This window comes from Solanum dulcamara, chromosome 4 (assembly GCF_947179165.1).
Source record: "Solanum dulcamara chromosome 4, daSolDulc1.2, whole genome shotgun sequence".
Lineage (NCBI taxonomy): Eukaryota > Viridiplantae > Streptophyta > Magnoliopsida > Solanales > Solanaceae > Solanum > Solanum dulcamara.
This window is the reverse complement of record NC_077240.1, coordinates 19,484,288-19,499,193: the sequence shown is the minus strand read 5'-3', so window position 1 is coordinate 19,499,193 and position 14,906 is coordinate 19,484,288. Positions and strand designations below refer to the sequence as shown.

General features: G+C 34.2%; 1 protein-coding gene across 1 annotated transcript; it reads left to right on the top strand.

Annotated features, from left to right (window-relative positions):
• The first annotated feature begins 400 nt into the window (after positions 1-400).
• On the top strand, positions 401-1,880 carry LOC129884821 (uncharacterized). The gene is made up of 2 exons (XM_055959099.1): positions 401-1,306; positions 1,637-1,880. Exons 1-2 carry the CDS (start codon positions 535-537, stop codon positions 1,750-1,752), a joined length of 888 nt encoding a protein of 295 aa, XP_055815074.1. The 5' UTR covers positions 401-534; the 3' UTR covers positions 1,753-1,880.
• The last annotated feature ends 13,026 nt before the right edge of the window (positions 1,881-14,906 follow it).

The following is a 14,906-nucleotide window of genomic DNA, read 5'->3' as shown; positions in this document are numbered from 1 at the left end:
TCTACTCCTGTATCTAATTGCTTGGTCCTTTTGCTAGCTTGTCATATGCGTTACCTTTTTAAAAAAATACATTTACCTTCGTGCTTTTTCGAATTTGAAGGAAAATCCGTGACCGCTCGAGTACTGCATAAAATCCGCAATCCAATATAGTAACTCCCAAATAAAATGTAAATTGTACTAAATAAGCCGGTGGAACGAACTTGATTAAAAAGACATTGATTGATAAATGTGCTAAAGAAATTGAAAGTGGTTTATCCTTTATTCCTTCCCTTAAATAAGAAAAAAGAATTCTTCACTCCTTGATCATCGAATACTGAATTTTTCCAGTGTGGAGCCCATAAAAAGACAGTGAAACGGCGGGCCAACGGTCAGAAAAGCAACTGTTAATAGGCGAAAATTGCGGACAGCTGCTCACCATTTGCTTTCTGCAAAATCTTTGAAATCTGCGTGTGAAAAAGAAGTTGCGCTTTGTAGCACATTAATTCTTCAATTTCTAAAACCTTTCACAAAGTCCCTTCTTTCACCTTATCAATAATGGCTAACCAAAAATCACATTTTCTAACAATATGCCTCATTCTGTCGCTACTATCACAATCCCCCCAAATTCATTCAACATGCCGCAATTTCTGTAACAACATTCCCATTAACTACCCGTTCAGCATCGACGATGGCTGCGGCGCACCGCAGTATCGCCACATGCTAAATTGCTCCGCCACTGATTTATTCTTCCTAACCCCATCAGGAAATTATAAAGTCCAATCAATGGACTACGAAAAACAAACCATGACAATTTTCGATCCTTCAATGTCCACTTGTTCAATCCTACAACCTCACCACGACTTCAAAATGTCAGAAATTCAATCAGCTATAATCCCGCCTACGCCCGACACGATCTTCATCCTCGTCAATTGCTCCATCGATTCGCCGGTACTTAACCATTACAAGTCGCTCTGTTTTAATTTCTCCGGTCATTCGTGTGACGAACTCTACGGGTCGTGCACTTCGTTTAAGTTGTTCCATTTGCTGTCTAACAGTACGCCGGCGTGTTGTTTCACGGGTTACGAAACGGTGAAATATATGAGTATGGATATATTGGATTGCACGCACTATACGAGTGTTTATAATACGGATAGATTGGAAGGTGTTGGGCCGTTGGATTGGCTTTATGGGATGAAATTGTCATTTAGCGTGCCGGATACTGGATGTGTCCGGTGCGCTAAATCTGGCGGGACTTGTGGATTTGATGTAGAGACTGAGATGCCGCAGTGCATTTGCTCAAGCGCTAGTAATTCTACAAGAGATTGTGGTATGTGATCTGGTTCACTCAAATACTTCATGTGATCTAAAATGTCTAATCGCATTCACAATGTTCCCAAAATGTTTCCTTCAAATGTTGGTAAAATGGAGTATAGGGTAGACAAAAATTTAATGTACTATAAATTCTGTGTGGAAAAAAATAAATTTTAAATGTATATATATGGAATTTTCTTTATTCTTATTTTTGACACACACATATAAATTCGACTTCAAATTAATGGTTTTGCCGAATCCATAACTGGATTTGTCACTGGCTAACCATGATTCAGAATTCTTCGGTCCTCAGACATTAACAGTGTGTTTATGTTGAATTTTGCAGCTGGGGGCAGAGAAATAAACTTTGCGGATAGTTATAGAACATCCTCATTTCCACGACTACATTTACTATACATTTTAGCTCTTGTGGCCATTTCTTTCACCATCCTATTGAGATGATGAATCTTCTATTAAGTTTGTTTATTTTTCTTCTCTTTCTGTATTTTATTTTTCTAAACTAGTTATTACACTTTGAAAAAAGTCAAAAAAGATGTTAGATATTCAGAACCTTAAGGAATTTTCAGTTTTGTGTCTTGAATATTTTCATGTTTATAGCATCTCATATTCTTCAAGACATTCGGAAAGACGGAGATAGAAGAGAAAAGGGTTACTATATAAATAAAAACATCATAAACTATTCGTATTTTGCAACTTTCATACTTAAATAACGTGATGTTAGTATCACTTGCGTGAACTATATATATACAGTTATTTCCTATATAAAGTTCTCCTAAAAAACCAAGTGTCATGACCCGCCACTTGATCATGAAGATGGGGGAAAGATCTAGAGTCTTGGAGAGGTTAATAGAAGACTCTAGAATGTCCAAGATAATTCTAGAAGAAGGTAGAAGAATCTAGAGTCTTGGAGAGGTTAATAGAAGGCTCTATAATGTTCAAGAGAAATCTTGAAGAAGGTAGAAGAACCTAGAGTCTTGGAGAGGTTAGTGGAAGACTCTAGATTCTTATAGAAGCTTGTAGAGAAGTCTAGAAAGACTTGGAATTCTCTAGAGTGTGTGGAGAGTTCTAGAGTAGGGACTTCTTTGTAAATATGGGAGGACTTGTATAGTAATTTTTATTTACACTTAAGCCCCTTAGGAGTAGTATAAATAGAAGGGGTCATTCATTTGTAAACCATCAAGCAATCAAGCATTCTTCCAAAAGCAATACAAAAGCCTTCTTCATAAAAGCTCTCTTGTCTTTCTTACTATTTAGCATTCCCTTAGCGATCTAGTCTTAAAGGCTTACTTGAGCTTACAAGATCGTAAAAGATTCGTGAGTAAGTTGTCAAGTGCCGCACGGAGGTCTTAGTTGAAGTCTAAGTCCGTGACACAAGTGACATAAAAAGTGACTTCACTTTCTATGTAAGTGAGATCTAAAATCTAGCCAGGAGAAGAGTCCAAAAATTAAATGATAGATGGAGTGATCCAAACAACACTTAAAAAGAATTAGGTGTAATTTGTAATATTATGAATCTTATTAAATTTTGATGTGTTCCAATTCATTTAGATATATGTATCTCTGGATACATAGGTCATAATTAGGTGTAATCTGTTTTAGATACACTAGCTATATCCAAGTGGATTTGCATGTATTTGGAATACATATAGACAAATCTCACATGCCTTCCTCCATCTCGCTCGCCAATCTCTTATATGTCGGGTATCCAGATACAAGCGAATCATAGAAGATATATATGCAGATACGTGTATTTAGTGTGTATTTTGTGTGATTCATATGTAGCTGGATATATGACTATCTCGCTCGCCTCTGTCTCTATTTTTATTGTATGTGGTACCAAAAATATATTTGATCTAAGTGAAACTTTTTCAATATATTGTAGAAAACTCTTAATTAATGGTAATATACATAACTATTTAAAAATATAGACAGAATTAATAAATATGGTTATGAATATATATGTCTAAGAAGACAATTTCTCCTATATTTAAAGCCAAAAAAAATCTAGTAATTGCACTTCTCATCAATATTTGCTCCTATTCTCTTCAACTACGTAAATAACCCACAAGACAAATGATTCCTCATTACACAATAGTACAAGGACAAAGCAGTTACAAACCTCTTCACTTCTCTTGGCATTTCTCCATTTTTGAGTCTGGAATGCTATTTTGAAAAATCCAAAAAGACGTGATTTTACATTAAATAGTATATTTCAAATTAGTTACAAGTCTTTTCACCTATATATTTCAATCCTATATTCACCACGTGTCTAATTTTATGGGTAGTAAAAGTTAAACTTAGGCAGGGTGGAATAATACTATTGTTTTCCTTTATTTTATTTTGTTGAAAATTGAAAATGCTTTTGTTTCATAAAATTTTAGATTTATTGATTCGATGTCTAATTGTATGGATGGTGAAAGTTGAACTTATGTAAAGTGGATGATATTTTGTTTCCTTTTTATTTATCGATTGGAAATACTTTTACACATACTCGGTAATAATATTACATACTCGGTAATAATATTTTTGTATGATGTGCCTACAATGACAATAATATCAATTGAACATAATTATCATTCATCCAGATGGGCTTGTATCTTTTTTCCTCTTCAAATTTGATGAAACACTTCACCTACTTGTGATAATATTTTTATATTATTTATACTAATTAACACACAATACACGGGCAACGCACGTGTTCGAAAACAACCTTCTTCACTGAGGCTATAAATCTTCCTTCTAAGATTACATCCACCTTGAAAAATGATGTAGTTGACAAGTCAAGCATTAGAATTCGAGTGAAGAAGGGCAACTTCATATTCAATCCTGGCTAAATTTTGTTTGGTTAGTTCTAGCTTTATGAATTCTAGAATTTTTTGTAAGCTTATGTGTAAGACCCCAGAAGTTGGAAAGTCAAAAAATGGAGTTTAAAAGAAGATTTCTCAGAGTTACAGCTTTTTGGGGTCCTTCATGGAGCCTTTCACGAGCCGTGAAAGGGACCAGGGGTCGTGGAAGGGACCACAGGCCCTAGAAGGCTACCATAGTGGAGCCTAGAGATCTGAGGAATAGGGAAAGGGTCCACGATAGGGTTTATGTGGTGTGGTGGACTCCACGGACCGTAGACCCAATCCGTGAACTTGACTCTCCAAGACCCTTAAATGGAGTGAAGACCACGACTCGGTCCACGACCCATGGAGAGCACCACGGCCCGTGGTGCTCTCCATGGAATCAACCCTTTTCAAACCCAGCTCACCCTCCTAATGACGACCATCACCATGGACCGTGGTGAGCTTCACGGGTCGTGGTGCCCTCCCATCTAGGGGTCCCGTTCAGTTAAGTTTAAGGGGTGTTTTGGTCTTTTTCCTATTAATCCATTAATGTACTTGATGATTTTTGAGTACAAATTCTATTCTATTAACTACCCTAAACCCTCATAACCCCCTCACTCATACCCTAACACCCAAATCACAAAATCTTCTCTCTAAAGGTTCTCCCAAAGTTCATCTTCCTTCTCAAGCGAAGTTTCAACGAATTCAAACTCAAGTCTCCAAAATCAAGTGAATTTAGGGCTTTTATAGTCTAAGGTATGTGGAAATTCATCCATTGAGTCCCAAGATTTTTCTTCAACTTTCTTTGTAAATTCTTCTTTTAAGCCCTAATTTTCATGAAATTGCATTGGATTGTCTCAATTATGGTCGATTTCATTATTATTGATCTAATTATGCATAGTTCAAGTTGATTTTTATGGACCCAAGTCATATACTATTTTCAAGGATGGTGATCATGATTTATAAAGGATTTTTTATGAATGATTTATGATTAATTATGAATACTTATGAATGACTCATGAAAAGTAATGAGTGATGTTTCAAGCAAAGTATATATGGTTGTGAAAGGTAATTCTCACACACTCATATTAAAGTGTGAAAGGATTTTCTATCCGACTTATGGATTAATATGAACCAATCATGTTAATGAGTTACTCTTATATTTATTTTATGATGAGGATTGATGTCTATTATTGTCTTTCCTAATGATGTCATGACTATGAATTGTGAATTTCAGTTGGGATAATGACTAAGCACGAGAGGACTCTAAGGTGGGATTTGGTTCGAAAGCTTAAGTAGCGACCCAAGGGAATCCTAGTAGCAACCCTTAGTTCCTAACTACGTTGCCCGCTTAGGTTTTTACCAATATGGCCTAACTAGTGGATTCACAAATAGCTCAATGTTAAAGAAGATTCTCACGGAGTCTGCCTTGGCAAAGTAGCCTCTCTCTTATCAATATAGGTTTCACATCAGATTTCATGTTATAGCTCGCATGGTCTTATATGTCGGTTAAGGTCTTATCCCATATAAAGGTATATACAACAACAATAATTTAGTGAAATTCCACAACGTGGGGTCTAGGGAGGGTACGACTGTTTTCAAAAAAACCTCGGTTCAATAAAGGCATAAAAAAGGTTAGATAAGACTAAGAAGTTCAAAGAGATATGGGAAAGCAAATAATGAAACAACACAGATAAAATAGAGTAATCAAAATACAGAAAGTAATAGATAATAACAAAAATCAGAGCACAAAAAAAATTATAGTGCGATAATGCGCCTCCTAATAAGAAAGAATAACGAAACTATATACTAGCCTTCTACCCTAATGTTGGTCCTCCACACCTTCCTATCTAAGGTCATGTCCTCGGTAAGCTGTAATTTCGTCATGTCTTGTCTAATCACCTCTCCCCAATATTTCTTTGGCCTACCCTTGCCTCTTCTGAAACCATCCATGGCCAACCTCTCACACCTCCGTACTAGGGCATTTGTGTCTCTCCTCTTCACATGTCCAAACCATCTCAGTCGCATTTCTCGCATCTTATCTTCCACCGGGGCCACTCTTACCTTGTCCTGAATAGCCTCATTTAGGGCTGGGCATTCGGTATTTAGTTCAGTATTTTTAAAATTCGAGTTTGGTAATTCGGTAATCGGTAATTCAAAGTATATATCAAATACCAAACTTTCAAACTTTGGTTCGGTAATTCGGTAATCGGTAAATCAAAATTCGGTTCGGTACGATATTCGGAAATACCATATTGAAGTCAAGTCTACGCGAAATATGTGTACATCATATTCATAATAGCAACAATAAAAGATGTGAAGATTTTTAATAACAAACTAAACAATGCCTTCTTAGAAATGCTCATAGTGAATTAGTGATCTCATCTTTGCCTTTGCTGTTCCTTTAGGCTTTAGGTACAGGTTCTAACAAGTGCATCCAAACTTGGCATTGGGGGCCTACAGAACAAGAGTTAATCACTTAAAAGTGGAACACCAAAATGCAAGCACTTTTTTTTAAAATGTGAATACCAATATTTCAGACAATAGAAGAAAGGCCATGTCTTGGAATTTTTGCAGCAGAGGAAACAGAGAACAACAGCAACAAACCTTGGAATTTTTGCAGCAGAGGAAACAAAGAACAACAAAGGAAACAGTAGCAGCAGAGAAAAATTTTGAACTGACAGTTTGAACTGAGAATACATCAATACATCATAGATTCATAACTTGTAATATTCTCTTTATTAACTAACTTATCAATATTGTATTTGATAGTGTTTCACTTGAAATTAGTTTAACATCTTGATATTTTATATTTCGTCGAATACTGCTACATATAACACGACTAGATGGGTGCATTACTGGATAAATATACAATTACAATTGAAATAGTCGTTGTTGTCAAAAAGTGAATTAAGTAAATGTATGTTTTGTCAAATAATTCAAGTTTTTTTGGGTTTTTTTCTTAAAAAAAAAAAAAAAACTTAGCTGTAAGGCAAGTCCAACCAATTGGGACCCTACCACATTTTTAGATTGAAATTATAACTTTTAGCTCCAAAAAGCTAAATTTATTCAAATGCAAAATATCCATGAATCTGTTTTACTAAATTGAAGCAAAGCAAATTATCACAAGGATACTAGATGAAATTATGCAAATCAAGAATTTTTTTCTTGACTCTTGGTTGTTTAGCTAGAGACTAGAGAAGATAAAGATATAAAGACAAAAACTTAGAAAAGTAAGCAAGAACATAAGTATACTAATGAGAAATGATGTACTAATATTAATAGTATTCAGCAGGGAGAATTAATGGAGAGAGAAAAGAGGTAATAACAGAGAAAGAAAATAAAGAAGTCCAGTACACCTACAACTGCCATAGTCACGGGTTCCTTGGAGTAGGTCCAGTACAACTGTTACAAGTGAAGGAAGACTAGAAGAGAAAGATGAAGAGAAGAAGCAAAGAGAACTTATCTTCAAGTGAAGAGGTGAAGGTGAAGGGATGAAGGCGGCGTGAAGTATTGAGGTTAGAACTCACTACTCAGAACTGAAGTAGTATTGAGGTGAATATGTGATGAGGTGCTCTTAGGGTTGGATAAGTTAAAACAATTGGGCTGGACTTTTATTATAGAAATGGGCCTATAACCCTTTATGTTTAAAAAGACTTTTAGTTTTAGGTGGCCCAACAGAAATAATTTCGGTATTCGATATTTATCGAATACCGAATGGGAAAATTATAAATATCGAAATCGAACCCGAAATACCAAAATAGCCGGTTCGGTTCGGTAATTCGGTTTTCGGTATTTTATGCCCACCCCTAGCCTCATTTATAATCCTTTCACTCCTAGTAGCCCACATATCCATCTCAATATTTTTATCTCGGCAACTTTCATCTTTTAAATATGAGAGATCTTAACTAGCCAATACTCTACCCCATATAACATAGCCGGTCTAACCACCACTTTGTAGAACTTGCCCTTAAGTTGTAGTGGCACTTTCTTGTCACATAGCACTCCGAAAGCGAGCCTTTATTTCATCCACCCTGCCCCAATACGATGTGTGACATTATCGTCAATCTTCCCATTGCCTTGCATGATAGACCTAAGGTACTTGAAACTACTTTTCTTTTGGATTTCCTGGTCACCAAGCCTAACTTCCGTGCCAACCTCCTTAGGAGTCTCACTGAACTTGCACTCTAAGTACTCTGTCTTGGTCCTACTCAACTTAAACCCTTTAGACTACAAGGTATTTCTCCAATCCTTCAACTTAGCATTAACTCTGTTGTGAGTCTCATCGATTAGGACTATGTCATCCGTGAAAAACATACACCATGGGGCCTCACCTTGAATTTGTCGCGTCAATCCATCCATCACCAAGGCAAATAAAAACGGACTAAGATCTAATCCTTGATGCAACCCCATCACAACTGGAAAGTGCTCTGAGTACCCTCCTACTGTCCTTACCTTAGTTTTGGCACCCTCATACATGTCCTTGATCACCCAAATATACTCCACAGGTACATCTTTAGCCTCCAAACATCTCCATAGTGTCTCTCCTAGAATTCTATCATAAGCCTTTTCTAGGTCGATGAATACCATATGCAAGTCCCTTTTCCTCTCCCTATACTGCTTCACCAGTCTTCTCATAAGATGGGATGGCTTTTGTAGTTGAGCATCCCGACATAAATCCGAACTAGTTCTCCGAAATAGTCACACCTCTCCTCACCCTCATCTACACCACTATTTCCCACACTTTCATAGTATGGCTTAGAAGCTTGATACCTCTATAGTTGTTATAACTCTGGATATCCCCTTTGTTTTTGTATAGAGGGATCAGTACGCTCGACCTCCATTTTTCGAGCATCATTGTCGTCTTAAAGATGACATTAAGTAACCTAGTCAGCCACTCCAAACCTACCGAGCCCGCGCTCTTCCAAAATTTCCTAGGAATCTCGTCAGGTCTTGTCGCTCTTCTCCAGCGCATCTTATGAACAAAACCCTTAATCTCCTCGACCTTAATACTCCTACAATTCCCAACATCGTGATGCCTCTCTGTATATTCCAAATCTCCCAACACAATGTCTCTGTCCCCTTCTTCATTCAAGAGTTTATAGAAGTATGACTGTCTTCTCTGTTTAATAAAGGTCTCCTCTACCAGTATTTTTTCCATGGTCGTCCTTAATGCACTTTACTTAATCCACATCGCATGCCCTTCTCTCCCATGCCGTGGCTAGCCTGAACAATTTTCTATCCCCGTCTTTCTCTTCTAGTTCAGCATAAAGGCGTTCAAAAGCTGATATTTTTACTTTCGAAACTGCCGACTTCGACTCCTTCCTCGCTATCTTATAAAGTTTCCTATTTGTCCACTTTTTCACCTCATCATTGCTTTCTATGAACTTTGCATATGTCATCTTTTTTGCTTCCACCTTCCCTTGCACTTCTCCATTCCACCACCAGTCCTCTTGATGCTGACTACGACTACCTGTCGAGACTCCCAACACTTCACTTGCTACAATCCTAATAAAACTAGCCGTCCTATCCTACATACTAGTCGCATCCCCATTACTATCCCATCCCCTCATATCCTTCAATTTCTCTCCCATCTTCAGGACACTAGCGGCGGTCAAACTCCCCCATCTGATCCTAGATCGGTCATCCCCGATCCTCTTCTTCTTCGTCATCTTGATCCCTACATCCATCACCAAGAGCTTATATTGGGTTGTAAGGTTGTCTCTCAGAATAACCTTACAGTCTATGCACAGACCTTTATCATCCTTCCTAAGGAGTAAAAAATCTATCTGAGTTTTAGCCACCGAACTACGGAAGGTTACCAAGTGGTTCTCCTTCTTAGGAAAACTCGAATTGGCTATCACTAACCCAAAAGCTCTTGCGAAATCCAAAAGTGAAACTCCTCCTCCATTTCTGACCCAAAGTCAAAGCCTCTATGCACATCATCATACCCTCCCGAAGTAGACTCGATGTGCCCATTAAAATCCCCTTCTACGAAAAGCTTCTCAGTAGGTGGTATGCCTCCCACTAAGTCATCCAAATCCTCCCCAAAACCCCTCTTATCCTCCTCGCCCAAGCCCTCTTACGGCGCATAAACACTAATAATGTTCAACATAATCCCTTCAACGACCACCTTGATCGATATCATCCTATTAGTGACTTTTCTAACCTCCACCACCTGATCCCTTAAATCACTGTCTGCTAAAATGCCTACCCCATTCCTATACTTCGATCTATCAGAGAACCAGAGCTTATACCCGTCTACCTCCTTAGCTTTAGGACCTATCTATTTAGTTTCTTAGACACAAGCTATATTAATCTTCCTCTTCTTTAGAATCTTAACTAGCTCTATGAACTTTCCCGTTAACGTCCCAATATTCCAAAATCCTACACGCAGTCTAGACGCTCCTTTAACCCACTTACCCCTCTTTATCCTCGTCCCTGTCCCTGAGCGATAACATGACCCTAGTCTACCATCACTACTCAAAGCCATGAAAATGCGTATGAACTAATAAATTATTCAAAGTTCTAAAGTCAGCTAAATGTAACTACAAGTGTATGAACAAAGAATAAATATGGAAAGATATAGAAACCGGAGGTACCAACTCCAGTTGAAATAAACCTGGTTGCCGCCAAAAAACACTGTTCACGGCGGGGTACTGTTCACATCAGAGTTACTGTTCACGTCGGCTTGCCAAGATGCTCAATTGTTGACACCCAATTTTGGCTCTCTGTACTCAAAATTAACGTCTTCAGACTACTTGATCGTTAAAGAACACAAAATATAATATTTGTTTTTACACATTTTTTTTTAGTTTTTTTTAATTTATAATTATCCTTATTTTTAACATTTTCATGAATTTGTTTTCTCATTTTTTTATAATTTATGAATAAGCATTCTTAGTTTCGTAAATAATAGGATTCTTATCCATGTTGACATCGATCCTCCACAATGCAAATTAATCATCGAGCTTCTCCAATTTTAAACAATTTGAAATAATTAATCTTTTAAAAATCCAAAAAAAAATATTTTAAATACTTTAAAATAACTTTGTCATTTTATAATTTTTGAATGATATATATAGTTATATATATAATAATTTATTACTTTTTATCATTATTCAAAAATAATCTCAAACATATTTTATTTTAATTAATTATTTCGTAAATTAGTGTTGACATCCAATTTTGACCGACTTATAACCCATTTTTCGATTGCTATTTGATTAAATGTATATTCTTTAAATTTTTATTTATTGTATGTTTGAGCTTACATTTGGTATAATATTTAAAATTTTATTATTGTTATTATTATATAAATAATATTATTATTTACTTCATTGGTTATTAATTTAGAATATTGATTTCAATCATCCATCTCCTTTTGACTAATCCTACATAAAGAAAAAGGAAGACAATCTTGTTTTTTTTTCTTCTTTCAAAAGAAGACTAACACATACTACTCTCTCTATTATCTTCTCTTTTCCTCCCTCACAAACACACCACTCTCTCCATTCTCTTCTCTTTTTCTTCCTAAAAAATACACCACTTTCGCCATTATATTCTCTTTTTCTCTCTCAAAAAGTCTCAAAAAAAGTTTGTCCTTTCATCTAGAACAAAGCAACTCCTCCCTTGTGGTAAGTAAATCAAATTCGATTTTTTGAAACTGCATAGCTGTTAGTAATTTTGACGTATCTCATTGTATAGATCTTTGTTTTTAGTAAATAAATATGTTTTGGAAAGATGAAACACGTACCTACAACTTTTATGTTTATGTTGGAGCCTAGATCTGCTGTTATTGCGTCGAAAAATAGGACGCAACATAGGACAAGTTTTGTCCAGATTTTTTATTTAAAATTCCAGCATGTACAACCGCTAGTATTTTGATCATATCTTTTTGTACAAAATATATTTTGTGATGATTCTTTTCGTTTTGCAAGATTAAGACATATATCTACAACTTTCATGAAGGACATAAAGTCCAGTTTAACCGTTTGGAGTTTCAAATTGTAGGTACAACATGAGGTACATTTTTGGTCTGATTTACTGTTTTGATAGCCTTAAGTGTTGTTGTTTGTTGTTGTTGTTGTTGTTGTATAGCCTTAAGTGATAATATGAAATATTACTTCAAATTTATATATAGTTCAAATTGTAATTGGCCAATAAAAAAATCTTTCCGTCGATTTTCGAAGCCTCCCCATTTTAAAAAGACGGAAATTTTAGTTTAAGTTTATATTAGACATTATATTTTGCAAGTTAAAACAAAGTCCAATAGTGTTAAATCAATAACCTTCGGGGTGGCTCCATCTTCGGGAAACAACAAATAGTTATCGCGATGGTAAATTCGGTAAGAAACTAACAAGTAACACAACTCTATCTGTCCTTTTTTTTTCATTGTTATTTTACTTTTTTTTGTTTATAGATCTACTTTGTTTTATGATAGATATAATTATTGTGATGTGTTTCTATTATTTTTTTACTTTATTATTGTTGTCTCCATTATATCTCTTTATTAGTGATATCTATTGTCATATATGTTTGCTTTTGATTATTTTTTAATTGATTGTTTAAAAGATATGATAGTTTTGATCTACTTTGTTTTATGATAGATATAATTATTGTGATTTTTTTCTATTATTTTTTTACTTTATTGTTGTTGTCTCCGTTATATCTCTCTATTAGTGATATCTATTGTTTGTTGAGTGAAAATTATTATTTTGTTTTTGTTTGACTACTTTTGTTAATAGTTTAACTTCATTTGTTTTGGCTATATTTATTCATCACTTTTGTTTGTTGGTGGATTATAATTGATGATTAGTGTATACTTTATTTATTTATAGTTATCTTGTATCTATTTTTAACTTTGTTTGACTACTTTTGCTAATAGTTTAACTTCATTTGTTTTGACTATATTTATTCATCAAAGGATTATAATTGATGATTAGTAATAATTTATTTTCTTTAATACATGATTTCTTATTTAATGGATGTTGATATTATTGTTTTTATTTTTTTTGACTATGTAAGATATACTAAAGCTAGGTTGATTCACTTGTCATTAACTTTAGTATTACTATTTTATTTTTTATATTATCATGTATTTAAGTTAATTGATAAAATCTTCTCACTTATTTTTTTGGGTCATATTGTACCTTTATTTTTGTGGGTGTTGGTGCTTGATGATGTAAATATTCACTAGTTTTTTTTTCTTTTGTTATTTTGTTTATGTTACTATTTTTGTTAAATTATTGTTGTTGGTTTGAATTTTACATCTTTTATCTAGTGTATTTCTTATTATGTTATTAATTACGCTATTATTGTTTCACTTCTCAAATATCTTATATGTTGTCTCTATTATGTCGATTGTTTCATCAATTATTGGTTGTCATGGCTTTCACGCCATTTTATTGAAATAATTTTATTATTTTTAATTATTATTGTAATTCATCATATTAAATAGAGATTACACCTAATAGGTCGATGAAGAAATTACCGTCGATTTCCAAGGCCTTCCATGTTTATAAGATGGATTTTATTTTTAGTTATTATTATTATTATTATTATTATTATCATCATCATCATCATATTTATTCCTTACTAACACTTCTATTAAGTCTTTTACAAGTACTCAGAATTGCTTCCTGAAAAAGCTATTTGAATTAAGTTCGAATAATATATTTAATTTATTATTGTGTATATTATTAACGTTAGGCAAACATTAGGCCGTTCCTTATATTATTGTTTTAATTTATTCTTTATGTATATTTCATTACATATTTGCGCAATATTTTCATCTCCTCAATTTAAAAGCTGAGTTTAGCTGGGACCTGCAGTTGTGGATTTCGAAGGATGATGATACCTTCTCTCTGAAATAACTTGAACCCCTTACTTAGGATCCATTGAATTTGTAGACATTTTTAATTAATTGATTGGTTTCTAATTATCCTAAAATTATGGTGACTCCTTAAATTAAACTATTTTCTTTTAAAATCTCTTTTGAACAATTGAATTAATTTTTTTTATGAATCACCATGACGTTCTAATAGGAATGTAACACTTATTACAGTTACGCCTCTGAGCTTACTATAAAATAGAATTCTATTTTTTATAGTATATATACACACATATTTTAAAATTATTTTGATAATAATTTATTCATTATTAATATTTTACTAAGTGTCTGTACATGTATTCGGAGATATTTTCTGCAAATGATATTCAAAATTATTTTTCTTTTCATATGATAAAAGAGTTCTTTGTTCATATGAATAAAGGTCTATTCTTTTAATATTGCATAAAAACTACTTTTTTATATACATATACATTTCTCATATTTTTCTACACATAATTGGTGATAATATACTTTACTTACTTAGTACATATTTTTTTATACATATATTGTTATACAATTTTAGTGTATATATTTTTATATATATGTTTATTATACTTGCAAATAATAATTTTATCTCCTCCCTTTTTGATGAATTAAGTCTAGCTGGGTACCACATTTTGTGGATTTCGAAGGATGCCTAACACCTTTCCTTTGGAATAATGTAAACCCTTATCTAGAATCTAAACTGGTTTTTCGCAGATTAAAACGTGAGTCATACAGGTCATGCATCAAATAGGTTTTCATTATTTTCCTTAATAAATTAGGTGGCGACTCTATACAATAATTAATCCTTTTAGAGTCTGTATGTTGTGTTTTATCTAACCTCAATTAAAAATAGGGCATAACATCAACCATCTGGGATTTCGATCATCGAG